The sequence below is a fragment of the Centroberyx gerrardi genome, chromosome 24, assembly GCF_048128805.1.
Source record: "Centroberyx gerrardi isolate f3 chromosome 24, fCenGer3.hap1.cur.20231027, whole genome shotgun sequence".
NCBI lineage: Eukaryota > Metazoa > Chordata > Actinopteri > Beryciformes > Berycidae > Centroberyx > Centroberyx gerrardi.
The window spans coordinates 9,118,095-9,130,505 of NC_136020.1; the positions used below are offsets into that span (position 1 = coordinate 9,118,095).

Here is a 12,411-nt window from a genome sequence, read left to right on the forward strand (position 1 = left end):
AAAAGTAGCTACAGAGAGGTAGAGAAAATTAGATTTACCATGTAAGTTACACCACATTTAAAATAACATAACAGTAACCACATTTTCCCTATTGTGCCCATTATGAAAAGAACTGTATTCCTATAATAACTTTGGAAGGATGCTATACAACCTTTAAAATATGCAGCGACTGTAGGTGAAACTACTAGTACTAGCATAGGTGATGAAAAATACTATACGGTTACTATAAACTCATTATTGAGTATCACAGACAGTCCTTATAGGAATATTACAGTGGTTTTTCGTTTGGGCATTGTGACAATTGAGCCGACAGGGGGCGTCGTTCTCCATAGCCTCTTCATCTTCGTTTCACCCATGGGGTTTCAGGTTTCACTTCTTCTTCTTCTTCTTCTTCTAATAATAATAATAATAATAATAATGATAATAATAATAATAAGAAGAAGAAGAACAACAACAACAACAACGACAACAACAGTAATAATAACAGCATCTTCATTAAAAAAAAAATAATATTTTTTTTGAACAAAACTGTGTTATTAACAATATTATCCTTACTTCTTTGTCTACAGTAAAATCAAACCAACTACATGCTAAAGCAATTGGCTCATTTTGTTCAGCATGTGAATGAAACAAAGAACACATCACCATTTAAGTGAGCAGTGAAGACATCTTTAATAACAATAACAACAAAGTTACATTTAAAAAAAAAAAAAAAAAAAGAACCCTCAGTTCCAAAATGTGTTTCCTCTTCTGGAGAAGATTTTTAACATTTTAGAGTGGCCTTTTATTGTGACCAGCCCAAGGCACACCTGTGCAATAATCATGCTGTTTAATCAGCATCTTGATATGCCACACCTGTCAGGTGGATGGATTATCTTGGCAAAGGATTAGTGCTCACTAACACGGATTTAAACAAATTTGTGAACAAAATTTGAGAGAAATAAGCTTTTTGTGTGCATAGAAGAAGTCTTAGATCTTTTATTTCAACTCATGAAAAATGGGAGCAAAAACAATAGTGTTGCGTTTATATTTTTGTTCAGTATAACTAGGAAGTTAACCCCAGTACCAATTGTTGAGACCATGAAAAGCTTGGTAGCCTCTGTGTTTTTGTAAGTAATTACATGTTGAGCATGCATGTTCAAGGCCAAACACTGATGTCTTGACCTTGTATTTGTCTCTCCAGTTAAAGTACCTCATGTACTCGATATGATTGAGGTTGAGGTGATGCAGCCTCTCCGCCAGCTCCTTCGGCGTGGCAAAGTCATCCACGTGGATGAAAGAGTCTCCTGGGACATGATCCTCGTAGTTTTGTCTGCTGGTGCCCAGAACTACTGGCACAGTCCCCATCATCATGGGCGTGTATAACTTCTCTGTGATGTAGTCTTTGTAGATAGAGTTTTCAAAGGAGAGGTAAAATTTACAACTAGACATTATCTTTGCATAGTCTTGGTCATTTAAATGTTGGTCAAAGGCATTTCCATAAGCCTCTATGTTTACATGCTTTTTCAGCTCATAGTAAAACTCCACTCTCTTGTGCCTTGGGTTCCAGTTGCTCACAATCCAGCAGACCAATTTGTCCTTCGCTGGCAGTTTGAAAGTCTTATCCTCATGAGTCACTGGAACCAATGACCCATAAGGCACTGGAATATTTGAATTGAGGCGATAATTGCATGTCAAGTTGAACAAGTGACTGAACTCAGGGATTTGAGGTGAGTTAGCAGGCGACTCCATATTAAACCACACCCATTTCTGGAACCAGGGACGCGGCTCCTGCGGCAGGTTGGCCTGTCCATGGATGTCCCTGTGATGGAAGAGGACACCGTGGGCCTTGCTGTAAGCAGCCTTGTCATCTGTCAGGTGACATCCTGTGATGTTGAACGCACTGCAGCTGAGATCATACCTTTGGCCAAACGGCCACATCCAGATCAAAACGATAGTGTCAGGCTCTGCATCCCCACCTGCAGCCTGGACCTCCTGGGTGTGATTGTAGTGTGGATTCATGTGCTGCTCTGAGGAACAGTTTGGTGTTGAGACCTGGGCCTGGTCTGCCTCTGCACACTGAACTGCAGGGCAGGGAGGACGGTCTGCCTCCTTTTGTGGGAACATGTAAATGCTGAAAGTGGAGAAGTTGATATCAGGTTTGTAGTACATGATGAAAAGACCCAGAGAACACATCAGTATGAGGCTGCTGAAGACAAAGTGACGCAGCTGGCTCCACTGGAAGGCTGAAGAAGACATGGCTTACCCCTGGAGAGAGAACAGAGCCATTGACTCCAAACAGAACATCTGATTTGAGAATGGTGCTATCTGATTCAGACTGTATGCTATACTGCCCAGTGGTGAGAATATACTGGAGGGAGCCGTTCAACTCTTTCATCTCTTTCTCTTTCAGAGATTGTGTGAGCAAATACAGAGTGATATAAAATGTGCGTGCAAACAAGTGGTGAGCTGTAGGACTACGTTTGAAACAGAGGTCATTACAACTTATTGCTAGAACCAGGTGTGTTAAAAAATCTCTTTTTTCCCCCCTTTAGTTTTGGTTTCTTAATAATTGGCAAGAAATTCCTTGCTAATTATAATACAAAATATTTGTATTATATGTTTGCACTTTTCAGAAACACTGGGTGCAGAGAGACCCAAAGGGAAATAATAGAGACAACAGATGTTAAAAATCTTTCATCGGCCTGAAATAGCAATGGAAACATTGCATGTCAAAGTAGAAGGACTACTCAGCATTTTAAGTTAAAGGGTGATGTCATTATTTTCTGTAAAACTACATTTATGACATGATAAAACATCTTTTCAGTTCAACATTAGCCATAACAAATAGTCATGAACTGATCTATGAAGGCATTGCCAATATTGCAATAAGAAACCTTGAGTAAAAATCTCACCTTGATGTAGAAAGTTTTATCAGATAGTTCAAATCCTCTAAAAGGCACACTGACAACCAAACACCCTTCTCTCCTCCTGTTGGCAGAACTTTCCGAGCACATCAACTGTATGTCTGAAATTTCCTCAGGTATTTGACAGATTGGGACTGTCGTTCTTTGAAGTCCAGCATGGAAAAGAGAGTTGATAGGACCTGACCGCGTCACCTGACTTGATACGTATGAAGTGACCTGGTCTTAGACCAGCACTCCTATTCATTCCCTCTCAGATAAGGTTCAGGTTTTGTTTAGTTTGATAAAAAAGACACAATGGGATAATATTTTGTAGGGCATGGCATTGTCTATGTCATGCAAAATGATATCTCATTATGCATTGTCTATGTTATGCATAATGGGATAATATTTTAACATAGACAATGCAGACACACATTTTAATTCTTTAGTCCAAGCGAACTCACTTCAATAAAAGCAATAACAAAACCATGCAGCAAATAGAAAGCAAGAACAGAAGGGCATCAACAAAAAAACAACAGGTAAATTAAGGAAAACATGAACATTCATCAAAAGATTTTGGTGATAAAAACCGCTTAACAGGAAAAAATAGAAGCCTTTTTTGTGCAAAGTCTCTCTCTGTCTCTCTTGGTATCAGACTCAGACTGAGATTCAGATTCAGAGAAAGATTCAGATGTGCATGAACCTAGTCAGTGTTGCCAAAGCATATTACAAGAGCACAGGACAAAATAAGGCACAGTACAGATGAATATGGTACAATAAAGAATAGGCAAATTCAGTAATTACGTTTTTTCCATGTGATGCATATGATTCCATAAATATGATTATATGCAATATGGACAATACATAGATTCATATGCAATGCGTCCTGGACAAGACAGTGAATCTGGCATCAAGTTACACTGTTTCCACTTTTCTCCTCCCCAAGAACCACAGGAGTTTGAATGAATTTGAATGAATTTGAATGGGTTTAAGAGGGAATAGTAGTTAGGAATTGCTTTCAAACTTTATCTCTCTCTCCTCTAGATGGCGCGCTTCATTAGTTAGCCTACTATCCAAGTAACTTCTCCACCGAAGAAGAACTTCTTGGGTGACGTCACACGGGAGCTCATGATGGCGGTTGATTTGACTCCTCGGTTCAGACGGTTGAACAGCCAAACGCGGAGTTTTCGTGAAAATATTCAGCCTGGTAAGTGCTCTGTATTCAATAAATTGCAGCACATACACCCATTTATCTAAATCCAACCACACAAACAAAACAAAGCAGTGTAAATAAATGCTAGGACGTTTGGGTTTTAGCATTGACAGCGCTAATGTTAGCCCGCCCTGTGTTGCAGGGTTCTTGAAAATTAGCGTCAACACCAACACCCGACACATAAACAGTGTATAGTGTAGACCAAACTGTAGTACAGGGACTCCCAGGGGTCCTTTAGGTGGTTCCATGGGGTCTCCAGTGAAATGAGCTGATTTCAATATTATTTTTATTCACTTTGCACTGGGAGAGAATGTATATTCTGATCAGAGGTTTCATTTTCTCAACCTACAGTTGAACCGACAGACAACAAAAACCTCGTCATGGGGGTCCCAGAGACAAAACCTTTTATTAAATGGGGGTCTACGGTCTGAAGTGTATCAATCTGTGGGTCCCTTGACATGAAAAAATGTGGAGAACCCTGGTATAGACTATTTATACCATGGAGAATATGATGAAATCTCTGAGATTAACTGTTAACTTAATTCTTCACTGCATCATGAACCGACTGAAGACCTCTCTTTGGATATGTAAGACAGCAAAATGAGGTCCATGATAACATTCTAGCTATTGACCTCTGACTTCCTCTCTCTCCCTGTCTCCTATTAGGATACTCCGGGCCCTTCGGTGCCACCCACCTATGGCGGAACATCATCCAGGCCCTGCAAACCCAGGTGGAGGTGCGTCGGCGTCGGAGGCACCTGCGCCTTCACGCCGACTGTTTCACGGGCTCAGATGCCGTGGACGCCGTCCTGAGTTATTTGATGCAGAACGTGGTGTTTTGCGCCAGTGAAGTGTCTCGCCTCAAAGCGACGCGGCTCTGCCAGGCGCTGATGGAGGCCAAGGTGTTCGAGCCGGTGGGTACGAAGCTGTTTCGCCGGGACAAGGAGGTGGCCTTCGAGGATAGCAGCTGCAGCCTCTACCGTTTCCTGGACTGTAAAGCCTTGCCCGGCTCCGCCACCAAGGACTGCGGTAGTGACACAGAAAACGTGGCACCAGAGGAGACAAAGAGGAAGAAGGGCTCCAGGTTGGCTTTCCTTGAAATCGCCATCGTTTGATATGTTTTAGTGGTGTTTCACTGCCTTATTCCAGACTGTATGGAACTGTCAGATTAAATGAAACGCACACATCCACAGCCCTTTTCTACACAGACTTGAGCGTATATTAATCCCCATAATGATGCCTGCTTCATGTTCTGTCCCCAGGCTGAATGAGCTGAGGACTATCTCCAATCCGCTCGCTGTAGGACCGTCAGACAGGAGGGTGGAGAGGCTGCTGAGGACCATCAACCTGCGGCCCTCCCTGCCCCCGGCTCTGGCCACAGCCCCCTCCTCTTCTGCCTTCCTCTCCAGGGCCGGTAAGACTGAGATAGTGTGTCGATATCTGCCAGTATGATTGATAGTGTTTGATGTCATCTTTCAAAACAACTGTTGAAATATTGTAAAAAAAATAAAAATGAAATGAAATTAGGTGTGTTTCCATCATCTGGGTTGAAGTACATAAATAGGCTATGTCAGAAAACAAATCCACTCAAGAAATGGAAAGAGTCTTTCGGGAATTGATTAGTATAGCACAAGTTGTTATTGTTCTGTGGTGCCAATTAATGTTTATTAATATGCATATTTACATATTTTATGCTGCACAAACATTAAGCCTAAGAAATGCACTTGGCAATTTTCTAATGCATGATGAACGAATGGCCATACAACCACACTGGGTGCCTTTATACATGGGAGCGACGGTGTTTATGACATTCCTAGGAGGTTGTAGGGACAGATAATTTTATAGACAAATGTTGCTACATCATTAGTTATTAGACAAATGCATATTCATCTTTATTTATCTCACAGTTTCTTTCTTTCGATAAAAAACGTTTCTGCCTTAAGCAAGCATAAAGAGTTTTTTGTGATTCTGATAAAATTTTATAGTTTTAGTTGTTTTCATTTAGCCTTTCCAATTGATCATAATTTGCAATAATTTTCATTACTGTCCTGTTGTTGCTTTGATTTTCTTCTCTTCCTTATCCTTATCTCCTTGCCTCTCACACCTCCTCCTTTCTTGCCTCCTCCTTTCTACTCTGTCCCTCTCTGTCCCCCTCTGTCTCCTCAGTGGTGGATGAGGTCTGGAAGCAGCAGACACTGCTGCAGCTGCTGCAGATAGTGGAGCTGCCCATGCTGGACTGCATCCTGACCTCCCCTCCCAGGGTGCAGCCCCAGGCCTGCAGCGCCCCTCTCTCCACCCACCACCAGGACCTGGTTATCTCCAACACCTGCCTGGAGAGAGAGCTGCCCAACACCCTCAACCTGCCCCAGTCAGTGCTCCAGTTGACACATGAACGCTTATTTGCACGTTAATAAAACATAGGACCAGAATGATTAAACAAACACTTGACTTACTTGACTTAAACCCTTTTGCTCTTTGGGGAGCATAGGTCATTCATGAACTTTTTCCAGCGGGTTCGGTGTTGGGCGGACAAACACACACAGAATAAATTAGATGTGATCAATAAGCTTTGCAGATAACATTGAAAAAACCCTAGGGTGTGTTTTTTTAGTGTACATGGAGAAGGTGACAAAGGGAGAGAGCAGCTTGGTTAATCAGCAGTGTTTCCCACAGAATTCGAATGTATTTGTAGTGGTAGGTGGGTTGGCAACGGGGGGGCGTGGGGGGGGGGGGGGGGGGGGGGTCTGTGTGGCAGTTGTGACTTCAGTCTTGATTATACTAACTTATTTTCAAGGATAGTGCCATTAAAAATGATGAATGTTCAACAATGAATATTTTCATCTCCTAATCAATTGTATACCACATAATGACAGGTAACATTTTTGTGTGTCATCTCCCTCTCGTCTCAGGCTGGACGGGTGGCTGTCGGCAGCAGCAGACTGCTTGGAGCTCTTCCCCGACCAGCTGATCGTGGTTGCAGGGGAGCAGCTCCGCCAGCAGGGCGGCGACGCCTCCTCAGAGGGCGGCCAGGCTGAAGGGTCAGCCAGCCAGAAGAGGCTGCTCTTTGACACGATGGCAAAGTTCTACAGCGGACAGGAAAAATCCCCGCTGCTCTCGGGACGATACCTGGATGTACATATTGCAATACTGGATTTGCTGGGTGAGACTTGGAAAGGGTTTTCTGGTGTCTCTATTGTGTAACCATGAAAATTATGGAGACTGATTTGAGGACCTGTTCTGGCACACTTGACATCGGATGATTGATATGTGTATATATGAAGCATTAAGACATATTTCAGTGACAGTGTCTCTGTAATGGAATGGGGTGCATTTTCTGGCATGGTTTTGTTGTACTTATCCACTAGTCATGAAAGTCTATGCTAATCACTACTACAGGAAATGCACCCCCATGAGTACAAAGCCACCAGAACCCTCAATGTGGTGGGACTTCATTTTGGTGCTTTTTTTTAAAATTTTGCCTACACCTTTTGTATAAGTTTATATTCATAGTTTTGTTTCCCTTTAAGATCTAAATCATTTTCCTCTTGCCCCCTTCACTCCTTTTACTTCTTTTCTCCAGATGGAGGGAAGGTGGAGGAGGCGATCAGGGCGTCTCAGCTGTGTTTGCGCCTGCTGGAGGCGAGCGTTAGAGACGAGCTCCGGAGACTCCTAGCCTTCATGGCCACAGCAGCTCGCCCAGATGCCTGCCGTCTGCACAAACAGGTAGCTGGCTATCGCTATCCTCCCTCTCTAGACCAACCTGTCTGCAGACTTATTTCTTATATTCAGAGGCTTTATGTCATTTCTCCTGTAGTTAGGTACCACTGTATGCAAAATTCAACAGGCCATAACACTATTCTCAGCTTCCATGTGTATATATAGTTTTGGAATCTACCATTGACTGTCTGGTGTTTTCTCTTTCAGACTGACAACAGGGTCTTGGCCAGTCGGACCTTTCAGAAGGCCATTGTCCAGAATCATGAGCTGACGCGGGCCCAGAGCGAGACCCTGGTGCTGTTTCTCATGGACAACCACACTCTGCTCTTCAAGGTAGACTTTTGGTGTTGCATAACTGCTCTTCTTTTGGAGTTGTACACCATAATTATTTAATAGGGAAAGTTCATTGTATGGATTTCACTTCAAGTTGTCAGCATAACTCAAAACAGCAGAACGACTCATTGTTGTTCAGTTTGTAAAGTTCCTGTTTCTGTTGCGTTCATTGTGTCCTATTCTTTTTATCTGTCTCTTATCTGCCTTTTATTGATGTAAAGCACTTTGAGCTGCATGTTGTGTATGAAAGGTGCTATACAAATAAAGGTTATTATTATATTATTATTACATAGATGTAGACTGTAAATCTACAGGCACTAGTTAGTGGTAGGCCATTTTAGTACTTATTCTTTTGTGTTAAATATGTTTAAATATGTTTTACTCTTTCTACCTGTAATGATTACAGACTCCCACATCCCTGATTGAAGCTGTGAGGAAAACACTGAGGACTATGCAGCAGGGCAAAGACCCTGACTCCATTTCCAGTAAGTCAAATACAACTCCAGAGAAATACGCACACTAGGGCTGACATTGCACAATACACCATCAAATGTAATACCAGAGAAATGAATCTGCCACATACTGTATATGGTCTAGTCATGTTTATCTAGACAGCCCTTTATCACAAGCACAGGGCTTAACTTACTATAATATACAAATATATCAGTTATGGATTTGCATGCCTTATCTGTTTCCTGAACAATGATGTCAATCAATACTGATCCCTAATCTGTTGGTGCTTCCCCCGCCCCCTTCCTGTGGTATATTACAGCTTTCATCTTCTGCAGACTGTGACAGAGTAATAGTAGCAAGAGGCAATCCCAGTCCCAAAGCCAGTTTGTCTTTGGCTTTTCTATGTGACTGAAAACTTTAAATATGGGCACAAAATTCCAAGGCCCTTCCTATCCTCAGTTGCTTAGAAATTTCAAATAAATCCTAGTGTGGTCCTATAGGAACAAAGTATAAAAAATTGATGGCATCGCCAAAGAGCAATTATGATTTGATTAACTTAATGTAATATTTTTGGGTCACTCTTTCTTTGCATAGTCCAATGTTGATGCTCAACTTCCTATCAAGTGACTATAATGTGTCACTATAAAGCCTACTGAGTTTCAAGTGATACTCCATAAGCGTGTGAAAAGTAGTGTGTAGATATGTATTGTTTAGGCTTGGATTCATTTTAGGGTTGGGTTTAATGTTAAAAAATAGAGTTAGATTAGGATTAGGTTTAAAAAATGGGGTCAGGTTAGGATTAGTCTGTGGAGATGCACCAAATAGGCAGGTGACACATTGTTGAATATCTACTTGTCACCTGATAGTTGAGTATCAACGTTGGACTATCCAAATAAAGTGTTACCTGTTTGTTTGATATTTGCTCTTCATTTAAGCAAATTCTAAGGCACACCTGAGCTCACTCTACAGCAACCAGTGTACTTTAGCGAACCAGCTGGAAACCAATGTCCTCAACGATTCTCTCTCTCCCCCCGTCCCCTCTGTGCGTTGCAGCCTTCACCTTCTGCCAGCAGGTGACGCCACAGCAGTACGAGGACCAGCGCGAGGCGGCCACCCTGGAGAGCCTCAAGCAGCTCCTCCTTGACGTCTCCCTCAACAACAGCATGCCTGTGAAGGACAGGAGGAGGCTGGTCAAGGAGTTCCAGAAACATCACCCCGTGGTCTTCCTCCAGCACTTCTCCAGCACCTTCTGAAAGAACACAGGACCAAATGGTACGGGTATGACTTAGGAGGAGTTGAGTGATGTTTAGTGATGTTCAGGGCTTATTCTCACAAAGCTAGCTGGTAGGAGTGCTGATACTGTTTACACTTTCGAGTGATAATGAATTAAATACACATCATGGGTCTAATTAGGGAAGTACTTACTGTCCCAGATACTTAAAGACTGGAATACAGGCTTATATTTTGATTTTTCCCTCTAAATCAACCCCTAGTCCCCTGATCCCACCTAATGTCTATGTAGAGAGGGTTTTACACTAGGGATGGGTCGATATTCTTATCTCACGATACGATTCGATACGCAATATGGGGTTCACAATTCGATACAACCACAATATGATGTAATTAACAAAAGTTAAATGACAACAAAGTATGACTGTGCAGAATTATGTTTATTTCTGAGCCACAAATCTTTCTAGCAATGGCATTGACTTGCGATATATTGAATTTCGATATATCGTCCCATTCCTATTTCACACCCTAGATGAGTATCAGTGCAGATATCACTACAGTGAACATAGGTGGTGCTGCTACAGTATTATCACATGGCTTTAGCCTCTCCAAATCCTCTTAGGTCATGAGGGGCCCACGATACACAGTTGAGTTGATATCTGTTGATTTTGTTGTTGAGTCTTGAGTCTATCCAACAGCACTGCATGTGTGTTCCAATGACTTTGTTCTGTAATATGGTTTAATTGATGACTCTGGCAATTTTATGGAACGTTTGGAATGATTGAGTATAAGATGTAAGTTGTTTGTCCGAGGCATTGGCTTTATAATGTTGACACTACAGTTTTAAAATGCTTTTAATGCTTTTGCACTGGTTTACAAACCATGAAGTACACACTCACCTAATATAGGTGCCTAACTGATAACCAGTGGTAATCTGTGAGCTGTGAAAGCTCAGCTGGTGGCAGTTTGGTGTTTGGTGAGGGCTGATTTATTTCTTCAGTGTTTAGATTGATTTTCTGTTGTGTGGATGAGAGAATCATGTTTAAAGAGGTCACTTGTCTTTCGTGTTCTGGGTCGTTCTGGAATGAATATGAGTATGAAAATATATGAAAAGGATCAATGAAATAAATACTTTCAATAGTTGAAACTAGATATGGATAAATCTAATGTGTTATCCTTATGAGTCATTTAACTTAGGTTGATTAGCGTTTTGTCCCTGGTGGGTCCAAATAATGCTGTGCACTTCGCTCAGGCAATAATATTTCTACATATCAAATGAACAATAACAATAATATAGCAGCCATTTTATGTTTTTAATTTTGTCTGTAGCATGGTGTAGGGTTATTAAGGAATAATACTGGTAAATGTAGCACTACTGTAGTTGAATGTGGTTTTGTATCTAATTTATTTCTATTAGAGATGGAGTAAGAAAACAGTTTTTTTCTGTGAAAAGATTTTGCAATTAAAGGGTACAACAGTATGTTAGGCTAACCATAGCTGAGTTGAAATTAACTTTATATAATCTCTTTGTGATGATAGGGGTTTTAAAATGCTTTTTAGTGCCATTAACTCAGTGAAATGTCTTTTATTTTAATTTTTCTTATTTATGGCATTACCTCTAGAGAGCCTAGGATTTTGCTTGAAAATGATGGAAAAGGGCATAATAAAAGGTGACTTTTACTCTCATCACCATTTCAGGCTTCATGTTGAATTTGGTGAAGCGTGATGCTACCAGTGGATTTTCTCTTTTTGTTTGTTTTCTTTTCTTGATTGATCAAGGAAACCATTGTCATAAAAAGCCATTTAGGCTGAACGTTCAATCCTAACCTGATTTCAGTTCACATGGTTTGTTGTTCTTTGGGTATAATTATCTTAGAATGCACTTTATGATGCTGAAACATGCCTTATTTGTTGATAAAATTAATTATCTAATAAAACTTTACTTGATGTTCTCTTGGTGTCTGTTCATATTTTGTTCTTTAGTGCATTTTTCCCAGTCCCCCCCCCCCCCCCCCCCCTATTTTTTATTTTATTATATTATTTTTTTAAATTTATTATTATTGGGAATTGTATCGTACAAAAGTGAACAATGAACAGTGTGTGGTACATATTTCATAGATACCTAGTGCATTGTTGTACATTTCAACCATTTTTGATGTAGGTAGTAGTAGAAGTCTATTTGTCCCATTTTCTATGGAATACATCCTCCTTGGTGCTTAGGATAAATGTTAATTTTTCCATAACAAATATTTCCCCTACAATGTCCACCCATTGTTCAAGACCAGGGGCTTCAGTTTTGTACCAGTTTCTGGTTTCTCGTAAATTTCTGACTTTTATCTCAAAAAGTGTTTTCTCGGAATATTACCCCCTCCCCCGGCTGCGGTAAAAAAATAAATAATTTACCTACAATGTCAATACGCCATCGTAGTGATGCAACTTAATTTTGACTTATTGGATGATAAAAAATTCACAGTTAAAAGGATCAATGACATGCCTGTTGACACACCTGTCTCTTCATGACAGAACCCGGAAGTAGGATAGCTAGCTCGTTGACTAGCATGCTAAGCTAATTCACTTCAA

General features: G+C 41.0%; 2 protein-coding genes across 2 annotated transcripts; one reads left to right on the forward strand and one right to left on the reverse strand.

Moving 5' to 3' along the window:
• Window positions 1–1,053: 1,053 nt before the first annotated feature.
• Window positions 1,054–2,238, reverse strand: LOC139916747 (4-galactosyl-N-acetylglucosaminide 3-alpha-L-fucosyltransferase 9-like). Its single transcript, XM_071905741.1, has one exon. It carries the CDS (start codon window positions 2,236–2,238, stop codon window positions 1,054–1,056), a length of 1,185 nt encoding a protein of 394 aa, XP_071761842.1.
• Window positions 2,239–4,013: 1,775 nt separating this feature from the next.
• On the forward strand, window positions 4,014–11,729 carry depdc4 (DEP domain containing 4). Its single transcript, XM_071905707.2, has 9 exons — window positions 4,014–4,092; window positions 4,765–5,182; window positions 5,361–5,512; window positions 6,265–6,466; window positions 7,008–7,258; window positions 7,679–7,821; window positions 8,023–8,148; window positions 8,555–8,633; window positions 9,655–11,729. The coding sequence occupies exons 1-9, from the start codon at window positions 4,014–4,016 to the stop codon at window positions 9,852–9,854; spliced, it is 1,650 nt and encodes a 549-aa protein (XP_071761808.1). The 3' UTR covers window positions 9,855–11,729.
• Window positions 11,730–12,411: the final 682 nt, after the last annotated feature.